The sequence below is a fragment of the Psammomys obesus genome, unplaced genomic scaffold (assembly GCF_907164565.1).
Source record: "Psammomys obesus unplaced genomic scaffold, mPsaObe1.curated_primary_1811, whole genome shotgun sequence".
Lineage (NCBI taxonomy): Eukaryota > Metazoa > Chordata > Mammalia > Rodentia > Muridae > Psammomys > Psammomys obesus.
The window spans coordinates 5,562,022-5,575,803 of NW_026596101.1; the positions used below are offsets into that span (position 1 = coordinate 5,562,022).

Here is a 13,782-nt window from a genome sequence, read left to right on the forward strand (position 1 = left end):
CATCACAGGACTTTTCCAGGCTGGCCTAGAACTTACAACAATCATCCCATTCTCCCAAACGCAAGGATTTTAGGCATAAGCGACCACAACCAGATGAAACAATTCTTTTTGTTGTTGTTGTTTTTGTTTTTTGTTTTTCAAGACAGGGTTTCTCTGTGTAGCACTGGCTGTCTTGGACTCACTTTGTAAACCAAGCTGGCTTTGAACTCACAGAGATTCATCCAACTGCCTCTGCCTCACCAGTGCTGGGTTTACAGGCCTGCGCTACCTCGCCTGGCTGGGAATAAGCAATTTTGTTGTTGTTGTTGTTTTGTTTTGTTTCAGACAAGGTTTCTCTGTGTAGCCATGCATGTCCTGGAACTCTCTTTGTAAGCCAGGTTGCCTTGAACTCACAGAGATTCACCTGCCTCTGCCTACTGAATACTGAGATTAAAGGCGTGCACCACCAAGCCTGGCAACAAACAATTCTTAGCGAAAATATTTCAAATAACTCATTCAATGAGGAAATACAATGAGTAGTAGAGAAAAATAAGGAGATATATTCAAATTTTCAGTTTCACAACATTGGAGCCAAAGTACTCTTAACCTTTGAAATAGAAGACATTTTACCAATTTCACATAGTTAGCCACCCTCTAGACCCACAGGCTCCATGTCTATCACTAACCAACTGCACATCAAAAACACACAGGAGACTCAGAACTCTCTAATTCTAGCACTCGGGAACTGAGTTGGACAGATGTCCAGTTTGAGAACAGCTGGACAATTTAGTAAGATGCAGGCCAGCAATGGACTGCAGTGAAATCTTAAAAGGCAAAAATAAAACTAAGTAAGAAATATGGGGGAAAGGCACTGTACCTTCACTGAAAATGTACAGACTTCCCTTTGCTCTCATTCCCTAAACAATATAGTCAACAACTACTACAAAACACTTCTGTTGTATCAGCTATTGTTAATAATCTAAATATAATTCAAAGCACAGGGGAGAATCTGTGTAGTCTGCATGTAAATATCACAAGTTCTATGCCACCATGGACTATATCATGAAGCTAAATACCAATTAAAAAAGAAAACAGAGGAGGAAGACCTCCCCTATCACTGGACTGGGGGAGGGGTATGGGTAGAGAAGGGGGAGGGAGTGGGATTGGGAGGGGAGGAGGGAGGAAGCTACAGGGAGGTTACAAAGTGAATAAATGTAATGAATAAAAATAAAAAAAAAAAAAAGAAAACAGAAAAAGGAAAGAAAGGAAGAAAAAGAAAAAGAGAGGAAGGAAGGAAAGGGAGGGAGGGAGGGAGGGAGGGAGGGAGGAAGGAAGGAAGGAAGGAAGGAAGGAAGGAAGGAAGGAAGGAAGGAAGGAAGGAAGGAAGGGAGGGAAGGATCTTGTAACCCTTCAGATCTCTATACATGTGGGGATTAGGGATCCTAAAACCAATCCCTAGGGATACCAAGACTGGCTCAATGTTAAATATAAAACTACAAATATAAAATAACATGTTCTCCAAACTTACCGGAATTCCTTGTAACTGTGGTTTATCTAGAAGATTATGTAGTTCATTTCGAGAGGCTTCTATCTTTTCACGATCTGCAGCATCTATCATGTAGCTAAAAAAAACAAAGTGATCTCAATGTCATCTCTATAAATCTCAATTAACTAGGATTATAGACTTTAAATTTTCTTAAAATTTACAATTCTGAAACTGCTCGTGAAAAGAAATTAAATCCTACATTCAGCATGAATAAATACTTTTAGCTAGATTGTTCAGAAGCTAATACATGCAATAGTTAGGAAAACACACCTCACAGTACTCAGCTGAATAAAGAAAGCAATAAACAAAGCTCTTATTCTATGATTATTTTAAATCTCATATTAATGGAATTATTCTGAAATATTAGCTAAGAAAGACAATTACTGTCTAAGATAACTGTTGAAGTAACTTTTGGAAGTATCACAAAGCAATTATTTCTTTGAAGATTAAACTGACAGGCCAAAACAAACAACATAAAAAACAACCACTTACACAATAGCATTGACTCCTCTGCAATACCGCTCCCACATGCTCCGGAACCGGGGTTGTCCTCCTATATCCCAGATCTTTAATCAAAACAAGGCAATTCTTAATAAGGATATTTCAAGTACTCATTGATGAAAAAGTGGAGAACAATCACAAAGGCATGTCAAATGTTAGCAAACCAAAGTACTCTTAAATCAATTTGTGAAACCTTGGGGGGCCTTCTCAACTTGAAATTCTAAATGCACAGATACTAAGTCTAAAATTCTGCTTCATTAAATCTGATAATGTGATAATTAGTAACTATTAGCCAACACATTTCTAATCATGGATGCATATAACGACTTTAACATCTACAAGACCGTGAAACATCCAGACTTGGGTGCCTGTTATTTTCTAGCTCTCTCAAGACAGCAAATGTTACTTCTACCATCCCATGTGGTAACTTTTATGGGCACTTAACACATTTCAACTCTTAAACTCTTTAACCTATCAGAAAATGTCAATAACTAATTTACAGTGTTTCAGAACATACCATCCAGTACATCAGAATTATAAACGGCAGGTCAAACCAGAGAAAACAGAAAATGTTCTGATCAATTTAAATCAATTCTAAAAAGAGGGACTGGACAATTACACACATGCACACATACATGCATAGACTATGAGAAGCCGACATACCTTTATTGTGACGTTACCTTTAGTTACTTTCCTCATGTTGAAGCCCACTGTAGGTATCATATCTTCACTGAATTGACCAGACTAAACAAAATAAAACATTTTAAGTTAGATTAATAAGAAAGAGCTGTTTCAATATTGCATTTGTACCTATTTTCAAAAGTAATTTTTAGTGGTAGAAATAATTAAAGAAAATGTTATGGGCAACCATAATTATTGAAGGACCATGTCTGAGTGTTATTTTCCTCATCAGAAACATCTCATTTTTTAAAAGAGCATTTTGGAACTGGGGAGGCACTTGCTGAACAGGCCTCGCAACCTGAGCTCCATCCTCAGAACCCACATTAGACGGCATGACTCCCCAAGGTGTCCCCTGACCTTCACAAGTGCACCATGGCATGCATGCTCCCTCACATACATCACAGGCACACACAATAGCAATAAATGAATAAAACATTGTCTGTATTTTAGGATAGACAGGGTGGCTCATATCTGTAATCCCAGAACTAGACCGGCTAGGCATGCTGAGGCAGAAGAACTGCCACGCATTTAAGGTCATGCCAACACCCTGGCTCAAACAAAGGACATTTTAGATCTGTGCTGGTGTTTAAAAAGAGAACAGAGTAATATACACCTTTAACGCCAGCTCTTGGGAGGCAGAAGGTAGATCTCTGTGAGTTCAAGGTCAGCCTATTCAAAACAACAGTTTCCATGCCAGACAGGTCTTAAGCCCCTGTCTCCAAATAAAAAGTGGGAGAGGGAGCTGGTGAAAGAGCAGTTAAGAGCACTAGCTGCTCTTCCAGAGGGCCCAGGTTTGATTCCCAGAACCTACATGGCAGGCATATCACAACCATTTGTAACTTCACTTCCAGGGATCCTGACTCCTTCTTTTGGCCTGTGTGAACAACTATATGTACATGGTAGTCATTCACAGGCAAAATACCAGCTAACATAAAATAAAAATAAATCCTTAAAACTGGCTTATAAAATGTACTGCAATATAAAATTCCACTTTATGAATAAACTTTGTTTTCTTTTTTGGCTTAACTTTTGTGCCTGTGCTAAGACTAAAATTAGATGTTTTACAATAGTGTCTTATTAATATTTTATATTCAAATGCTCATCCAGGGCTAACAAGATAGCTCAGTGGGTACAGATGCTTACCCCAAGCTTAGTGACTAAGGTCAGTCACTGGTCCCACAGGGTGGAGGAGAGAGCTAACCTCTGCAAGTCATCTGAACACACACACATGCCATGGTATGCATACACATGCATGCAAACACTCAACACATAAATAAATGTAATACTTAAAATAATATTCCTCTCTCTGGAACTTGATTATATATTTTCAGAAAGTTTCTATTTCTAACTGGACAACCAATAACCATTATATCACAGTGTTTTTAAATCTATCATTTTCTAACTAATTAAAAATGGCATGCTAAACACCATACAGAGAAAACTATGCAACTGGATCTTCAATTTTTCCCATTACTCTGTGTATTTCTAAATAAACAGGTTTGTATTATGCTAAATATTACAATGCATCAAAGATCAAGAATTTAGAATTGTCTTGATTCATCTCCCACATTCCAAATAAACTTTAGATATCAATAACTTTATAACAGCTCAGCCAGAATTATTGCTACCTTTGTCAAGGTTCAGTTTTTAGTGGCTACCAAGTCACTCCACAAAGCACCTGATTTACCCACTCCTCATTATTCTAATCTTTTCCAGCTTTCAGCACAATGTTGTATTGCTCAGGACTCTCACATTTCACACCGTGTCCTCTGACGCTATTGTGAAATACATCTTACTGAACCACAGTTAATGCTAAGTTTATGTGTTCATATTCTAAACACTTTAACAAATATCAGCATTTATCAGTTGAACTGGTTGACTTCTGAGTGCAACACAATGTGCTGGCTATACAAACGCAACTACTTTCAAGAGACCAGCCAAACAAGTAAGATTATTATTTTTTCTTTCAAGGCTCTAACACTAGTTAATTGTGTACTGTAACCTTATGTTACCCACACATGCATTCTATAGTTTTAAGTTTCAGCAATACTAAACCCCAATTTTACAAATTAGTTTCCTATGCAGAACTCAGAAAGATTTTTTTTTTTTGGCCTGTTCAATAGTGTTTTGATTCAGGCAAGAAAAATGTTAACAGTAACTGAAAATACTACTTTCATATAAAATTCAACATTATTCTCAAAACTTTCACATACAATAATGATTTGCTTGAAACAATCTCACTAAGTAGTACAGGCTGACCCTGAATTTATGCCAAAACTCCTGCCTCTGCCTCCCAAAAGCTGGGATCACAGTTATGAAACATACACACAGTTCACATGAATTACACATTAAAAAGAAAAAAATCTAGTGCTAGTTCATGTCTTTAATCCCAGCACTTGAGAGGCAGAAGCATATGGATCTCTTTATATTCAAGGCTAGTCTGGTCTACACAGTGAGTAGCCAGACTATATTGTTTATCTCAAGAACAACAAAACCTAGGGCTATCAAAATGACATTTGGTCATGATGTGCCACATACACATAGCTCATGAAAAGATGTTTCACATCACTAGTCATTAGGGAAGCACGGATGCAAAACAAAAATACTATTGCACAAACATTAAAACAACTTCTAAAAAGATAAAACTTTTCAATTCAGAAAACGTGTTGGTAGGCTTGATGTCATACACCTGAAACACCATCTTGACTCAGGCAGCAAAGAAACTGAAACCTTTGCTGCGTATGGTGGACAGGAGACCGTGTGACATGGCTTCAACTAGAAGCAGTGTAGGTCTCTCAAAAGCCAACAACAGCACTCCCACATGCTACAGTCTGGATATGGCTTGGCTGTGTCCCCAGGATTCATGGTGAAAGTTTGACAGTGGCCTTACAAGATGGTCATCTGGAGCATAGCCTGAGGGAAGACCTTAGTCACTCACATGACAGCCAGAGCTAGTTCTCAGAGAGCAGCACTCTGAGTGTTAAAGCTTTGCAATGTGGTCATTTCTGCTTAAAAATGTGCACACTTCTGTGATGCCAACTGCCAGCAGGTTCGTGCAAGAGCCAAGGTAAAGGAGGTAGATGCCTGTGAACAGCTGGACCTGTGGGTTAAACTGTGGTCTTTTTCTGTAAAGCTAAAGTTGTATAGACTGAATTAAAGATGGCTGGGGGAAGTGTTCGTCTTTTTTTTTTTGTTGTTGTTGTTGTTTTTTGTTTTGTTTTGTTTCCTCAATTTTGGAGCACACTGCTATCTCCCCACTTCTTTCTTCTTTTCTTATTTATTTTTGTTTTTGTTTGTTTTGTTTGTTTGTTTGTTTGTTTGTTTGTTTTCTAAGACAGGGTTTGCCCTTGGCTTTCCTGGAACTTACTCTGTAGACTAGGCTGGCCTCAAACTGAGAGATCTGCCTGCCTCTACCTCCCAAGTACTAGGATTAAAGGTGTGCACTACTACCTCCCAGCTCCTTCTTAATGACTATGTAGAAATTGAAGTGCACTGATTGTACAAGCAACCTGTAATCCAGCACTCAAGTAATTGAGGCAGGAAGACCTTGAGTTCAAGAATACCTAGGCCACACAGTGAAATCCTGTCTAAAAAGAAAACCAAAGCCAAAAACGAAGACCATCTATACTATGATTTCATCTTTACAACACATCAGAAAAGCGTAAGAAGGTAGACTAGTGGTTTACCTGGAGCAGGCACTAGGAATGAAGTGGGCACAAGGGCTCTTACTGAGGGGAGAAAATGAGAGTCATGTATGCCGCAGCTGTACAACTCAGATAATTTGTTGAAATCACTGATTTGTACATAAGAAATTGGTAGCTTTTATGGCATGTAAATCAGCACTTCAGAAATTTGTTAATGAAGTGGGAGAGACCAAGGGCTAGAGATGTCACTTAGTAAAGACCATTTGCCCAGTTGGGTTTGGTCCCAGCAAGAAAGTAAGAAAACAGAAAGCACTGACCCACTCCATTTACTACCCGCTCATTTCCTGGCCACAGAGACAGTCACAATTAATAGGCAATTGTTAACACAAAGCAGAAACCAGCAGTGACAGAAACCACATACACGACCCTCACGCAAGCCTCTAAAGAATCATGTTTTCTTTTATTTATAAGCACAAGATGCTCTGGACTGACCTAAGAACTCACAATGGCCATTTATGGGGATTAACGAACTACCCTGGTGCTCACCTGGGCCTTAAGTGACATACCCACACAAGATGCCATAGAAACCTGATTTTGGTGGCACCAGTCAAGATGGCAACAGGTGTTAACATTCCATCTTCCAACAGCCTGGTATTTTGCTAATAAAGCATTTTCTACCCTGTCACTGTCTCAGTTTACTGAATTTCTTCAGCTGCAGGAAAAGCAATCTTCTGCAGTCAGATCTTTTAATACTGTCACCAAACATGGATTAATACTCCATATGACCCAGCAACTAAGCTTCTGTATACAAACACAAAGGAACTGAAAAAAGCAAAAATTGTATGAAACTCAGGCTCACAGCAGTATCCATTTAAAAATACCAATAGGTAGATAGAACATGAACAGACAACAGATTAGTAAACCGCCTTGAAGAGGGAAGGTGACCCCATCTGAGATGAACTAAGTAAGCCAGGACAATCATGAAAAAGACAAATAAAAGCTCTCCTTGCTCTCTCTCTACCATCACCTTTGTTCTGTGTTCTCCGCACAAAATGCCTGGTGAAGCCATAAAAACTGTCCCTGCTACAGAGCAGAAGTTGCCACAGCCTCGGGTTGAGACAGGGTCGAGAACAGAATCTGAGAGTGACGAGTCAGCACCAAAGCCCGAGGAACAAGACTCCACACAGACAACCACACAGCAAACTGGTGTATTGCAGCTGAAATCAATGAAGAACCAGGCAGTAAAGCAGAGTTGGAGTAAAAAGAAGGCAAAGAAGACTCTGTCCAAACTGGGTCTTCGGCAGGTTCCAGGGGTCATTATTCAGAACACTCAAACTAGCAGGCCAGCTAGCGAGACATATGTGCTAAGAGACCCTCTTTCTCTTATTTTGCTTCATACACATTTTACTCAACCAAGTTTCAGGGATTCTTTTTTGTGACGTTAGCTCACAGGGTACACATGCATAGCCACACGGAACAACCAGAGAAGTAAAATGCAGATAAGAATTTGATTCTGCTGAAGGACATATGGGTGTTCTCTGAAATGCTTTATAACCCTCCAGTTTTTCTATACACTTAAAATAATGTCCAAAGAAAGCATTATTAATTTTCTGAGGTACTAGAAATCCAATGGGCTCTTGTTCATGCTAAGCAGTTGCTCTTCTCAGGGCTACACCTCAGATGGTTTTTAAATAGGGATGATCAAAGACCACTTTACAGCATCTTCTGGCAACTGCATATGGATTAGAACACAAAGAGCTTTATCGAAACACCTTTTATAAGGGGCAGAGCAAACTCCATAATTATGCTCAATTTTAAGGAATTGAAAGTTACTTCAGAAATAGATATAGACAACAAACCAGGCAATTTTAAAGTCAAGATTTTTTCTTTCTACAAAAATTATAAAACAGGCTTTCTTTTATTAGATGATATTTTTAAGTTAGTTTCTTTTGGAATATTCAAGGAATTTTGAATCTGGTTTGTTGTCTGAAGCTGTAGGAATTGAATTTGCAATCTACTTCAATGTTTCCATTGTGACTTAGAAGGCAAAAAGTGAACTATATGTGTGCATTCTTTCAAGACCAAGCTCCTCTTTGCCTGGAAATGCATGTACTACTGCAACATGATTCTTTACAGCAGCTGCCAGCACACACATACTAGAGTATATGCCCTTTACAACACTCTTTGGAAGGGGCAAGAAAGCTCATCCACAGTTGTCCATTTTAGTATCATCTTAAAGATCATGCAAATCTTTGTCTACTCCTTTCAGAATACTTGAGCCAATCATCCCTTAAAAAATAAAAATTAAAAAAAAAAACAAACAAAAAAAAAACAACCATCTGTTCTCATCTTTGTGCAGCAATTTGGATTCACTCCCAACTGCAGACATACTTCCTCCCTACAGGACATTAGTTTAAAAGTACAAGTTATGTGATTCATCTTGGCAATTAAATCTTATAACCAAAACACAAAGTCCCTCAAAATTCCCACAGCCTTTGAGTGAGAAATATTCTCTTCAGTACTATAAGCAAAATGAATAAGTAGTGTACAAAACTGTAAACTGAAACTTCCCATTACTCTACAGATACAGACAGCTGCAGCATTCTTTCTCTAAATGGTCCAAATTCTCCACATGGGGCCATTGTTCCAGATAAGCCATATTCAAAAATGTGTTTCTCTGAAGAAAAGAAAATCAAATGGACTTTGTTGCAAAATTCTAACAATGCAAGATTATTTTTTTCAAAATCAGCTTAATTGGCAATATGAGACTCAAAAACAATCTTCAAACTACTCAGAAAATACCTTGCAGAAACAAAGGCAACCTTCCATCCATGCTGCAGACAGGACCCCTGGTATGTAGCCATTTTTATCTCTACCAATTCAAATCAACTGGCAATGGCTTCAACCACTGAGTGAGGTATTTTTCATCTGCAGTGTTTGCACAGATGAAAGTAATGTTTACTAGATATTCCAGACAGGCAAATAAAGTAAGACACAGGCCAAAGCAAGACACTCCGTCACTGACATCCAGCGATCAGCTACTTAGAACCTCACCTTTTATATCTTTGACAGCATGTACAGAATGAACTCTGCCGTAAGTACCTATTTGCACTTATTCCTCTGAGGTCTTATAAACCCATACAGCTATTTTTGTCCCTCCCACTGTGTATGAATTTAATCATTTACTCATTTTATTTAATGAATAGGAGAAACTTAAAAAAATGTAAAAAATACTGCTCAAGAACTATTCAAACAATCTATGCAAAAGAGTAAATGGGCATCCACTAAAATAGTGACGTAAAATAGTAAAATATTTTACTCTCTAAAATAGTGACGTTTTCATCCCCTAAAGATAACTTAAACATGTTGAACAACTAAAGATAATGATACATATTGCCAATTCGTAAAGCTACAACGAATGGTGCTGCTTAGTGGTAGAACACATGTCTAAGCATGCACAAGGCTGGAGTTGCAACGCCAGATGTGTTTGCCTTGATTTAAAGGTCAGTGAAGTGTATGACTGTACATGTATTGCACATCACATGGCTCTACAAAAATAACTAAGAATTTTTTTTCTGGTATCATTTATATGAATAACTTTAAAAGGACAATTAAAACTCAAAGACAGAGCCAGGCAGTAGTGGCTCTGTCATAGCACTTGGAACAGGGACAGGCAGATCTGTGGTCTTCAGAGTGAGTTACAGCATAGCCAGTCTGACGCAGAGTAACCTTGTTTCCAAAAATCAAAACACAAAACAAAAAAAACAAAATCAAAACTGTCACATCTCATACTGATTGTGCTACTTGAAAATGAGTCTAGAGTTCTAAGCCTCAGTCCAGCTATGTCCCTTTTGATCTAATAAGATAGAGAAAACTGTAACAAACTCTCCCAGAATGGACACATGAGTTGTCTCTATAATTGCTTTTCCTAAGTGCCTACACCAGCTCTTTTTGCTTCAAGTGCTTACTGCTCCCTTTCCTCAGGCTTCTTCTTCTCTCCTCAGTCTCAAAAGCCAGCAGAGATCAGCATTTGTGGCCCCTGACAGCTGCCTTTTATTTGGAAAAAGACTGGACTCCTTTCATCTGCGAAGCGAGCCTGCACTCACACTGGGCAGTGTGCTGCCCGCCTTTTCCCGACTGCCATGTTCCCGCTCTAACCCTGCCTCTCCTGAGGCAGGCAGGTTCACCTTATCCAGACAGTGGCTGCAAAGTCTCTTTTCAAGGTAAGGCGTGGTAAGTTTTTACATCTGCAAACATAATACACATCACCACACATGTAACAGTATGGATTCCAAGACAGACCTTCTGACTAGAAAAAAAAAACAAGTGAAAGCCTTACTATGTTTAGCACTGGGTTATGCAAATTGCACATATCAGACCAAAATTCTTTCTACAACAACTTTTTATAAAACATAATGGTATATGAGAACTACTAATGACACAGCTGACTCTATTCCAATCCTAACTCACTTCAAACAACTAATTAATTCTTATTGCCTGCCTACTCCAGCCACTCTGCAACAACCTCCTTTTCAAAGACAACTCCTGAGGATTGAAATGCTCTCCAGCCCCAATTTCAATTATGACACTCTCATTCTGGTGACCTCTGTTCCTGAAGGACATTCATTTCCAAAGATCTCTCAGGACTGCTTCCTGTGTGCACTACACCTTTCATTAACAGAACTGTAATATAGCCTCACTAAATCGAGATCCCAAAAAAAAAAAAAAAAAAACAACTGTCTACAATCTCCAGTTTGCCTATGTGTAAATTCATTTTGCTACTCAAACAACCCAGCAAGCATCCCCAGTGCACTGTCTTCAAATATTCACCAGCACTAAGTCATAAAAAAGCAAAGAGACAAGCCAAGCAGTGGTGACTCACACCTTTAATCCAAGCACTTGAGAGTGCCGAGGAAAGCTAATATCTATTTGTTCAAGGCCAGCCTGATCTACAGAGTGAGGTCCAGGAGAGCCGGAGCAATATAAAGAAACCATGTCTTAAAAAACCACACACACACACACACACACACACACACACACACAAAAGCAAAGAGACACCCTAAAGAAATATGTTTGAGAGTTATATTAATCACAGTATGGATGCCTGTCCCAAGAACATTAAAGAGCAAATGTAATCATTAATGAACAACTATATATTGACAGATATGAATTTTGCTTGTTTGTTTCTTAATAAAGGATTTTACTATGTACTCCAGCATAGCCTGGAACTTAGTATGTAGACTCTGTCTCAAATAAATTAATAGATAAATAAACAAAACAAACGAATGAATGAAGAAATAACAAGGTGAGTGAGGTTTTCCTTCCTTCTGGTAAGAACTGGTATTTCAAGAAGTCAAAGGAGAAGGACAGACCTACTTTTCACTGCCTGCCCTGAAGTGTGCATGCGCTGCTACCTGTTTAAATAAGTGTTAAACAAAATGGGGGGTGGCACACACAGAAAGCTTCAAGTCTATAATTTCAGTGCTTGGGAGGCTGAAGCAAAAAGAAAACTGAGTTGCAGGACCTCTTGGGCTACAGAGTAAGAGCCCACATTTAAAAAAACAAACAACAACAAAAAGCAGCCTGGTATACTGTCACACAACTTTAATCCTAGCACTTCTGAGGTGAGGGTGGAGGCAGAGGCAGAGGAAAATAGAGCTCAAAATTCAAAGCTAACCTGCTCTACAGAGTGCAGTCCAGGCCACCCAAGCTATACAGTGAGAACCTCAGGAGAGTAAGGGAAAGGTATTATGAAGAAAAGGGAAAAGAAAATGTAAAAATGCCAAGTCACCTTCTAGGTATCTGTTAGAGCTTTACCAGTGATTGTTAGAGCAACCCAACATAGAAATCAGCAGACTCTGTAACACAAGTCCTTTAGTCTAAAAAACACAACAAAAAGCTTCATGGAAAGGCTGCACTCCTTTTTCTTTAAGACTTTCTTTTTTTAATTGTGTGTCTATGTGGGGGTATTTGCATGTAAGCACCAATGTCCGCTGAGGATAGAGGTGCCTGATCCCCAAGAGCTCAAGTCACAGCTGGCTGTGAGATGCCCAATGAAAGTGCTGGAAATCAAACTCAGGTCCCTGAAAGAACAACCTGCACACCTAACCACTGAGCTCTACACTGAAAATTTTTAACCTTACTGAACATTAAAATGAGTATCATAAAGTCACTTTAACAAAATTATACCTCTGACCTTTCCACTAACCTAGATATAAATCCTTGCACATTCATTAACTCATATACAGCCTTATTTTCTTTGAATCAAAAATGTACATGAAAACAGTCTCTACCCCAGGGGTTGCTTAAAAATAAAATGGACTGCCACAAACAGCGGTGGCGCATGACTTTAATCTGAGCACTTAGGAGGCAGAGGCAGGTATCTCGGAGTTCAGGCTAGTCTACAAGGTGAGTTCCAGGACAGCCAGGGCTACCTAGAGAAACCCTGTCTCAAGAAGAAGAAGAAAGAAGAAAGAAGAAAGAGGAAGAAGGAGGAAGGAGCAAGAAGGAGGAAGGAAGGAAGAAGGAGGAAGAAGAAGGAAGAGGAAGGAGAAGAAGAAAAAAGGTAAAGAAATAGATTAAAGCACACACAGAACTTTTAATAAAACCCAGTACGGGTTGGTTAAACATCCGTATTTGCTACATGTCACATGGGGTCTATAAGTGGTGTTACCTATTCCTTCCACTGAGATCTAAAACCCTAGTCCAGTGGGTCTCAACCTTCCTAATGCTATGAACTTTAATGCAGTTCCTCACGTTGTGGTGACTCCCAACTATGAAATAATTTTCATTGCTACTTAATAACTGTAATTATACTATTACAAATTGTAACGTATACATCTTTTCCAATGGTCTTACATGACTCCTGTGAAAGAGTCATTCAATCTTCTCCACAAGGATGGCGACTGAAAGGTTGGGAACCACTACCCTAGAGTGAGTGCACAGGAGCTGCTGAGGACTCTCAAAAGCAGTCCCAGTAGGCAACCTAGAGAAGGAAACCAGAAATCAAAACACAAACCCTCTGGCAATGCCTATGACTCTCCCCCTAACTCCACTTCCCAACCCCATACTAATTTGCTTCTTTCCATCTCTAAGGTGGACTAAAAGGCAAAGTGACAGCAGGGAAAAGCAGAAAGGCTCCTTTAAAAGCCCTGCTTGTTGTGAGGACAGTGGTCCATGGTGCAGGGGTACAACACACAAATGGAGAAATGTCCCAGAATATTTTCGCCCTCAGTCCTAAAAGTACCCCAGACAAAAACCAGGCATGGAAGCTGTGCATGGGAGCCTGGTGGCTAGGAAGGAGAAAGCCCTAACAAGAGAAACCACAACCCAACAAGTGCTTAGGGGGCAAGACAAAAGTCTGTTATTTTCCTTTTACACAAAACTTACATTTTTCACACAAAACTTACATTTATTAAGAGAAGTGAGGAA

At 39.1% G+C, this 13,782-nt stretch overlaps 1 protein-coding gene across 1 annotated transcript in view; it reads right to left on the reverse strand.

Annotated features, from left to right (window-relative positions):
- Arl8b (ADP ribosylation factor like GTPase 8B) overlaps positions 1 to 13,782 on the reverse strand; it is a 38,353-nt gene that overhangs the window by 7,162 nt on the left and 17,409 nt on the right. Inside the window, exons 2-4 of the mRNA XM_055628600.1 lie at positions 2,690 to 2,770; positions 2,018 to 2,091; positions 1,508 to 1,601 (exon numbers count right to left, since the gene is read on the reverse strand). Of these exons, the coding sequence (XP_055484575.1) occupies positions 1,508 to 1,601; positions 2,018 to 2,091; positions 2,690 to 2,770 (249 nt within the window). The remainder of the gene's footprint in view (positions 1 to 1,507; positions 1,602 to 2,017; positions 2,092 to 2,689; positions 2,771 to 13,782) is intronic.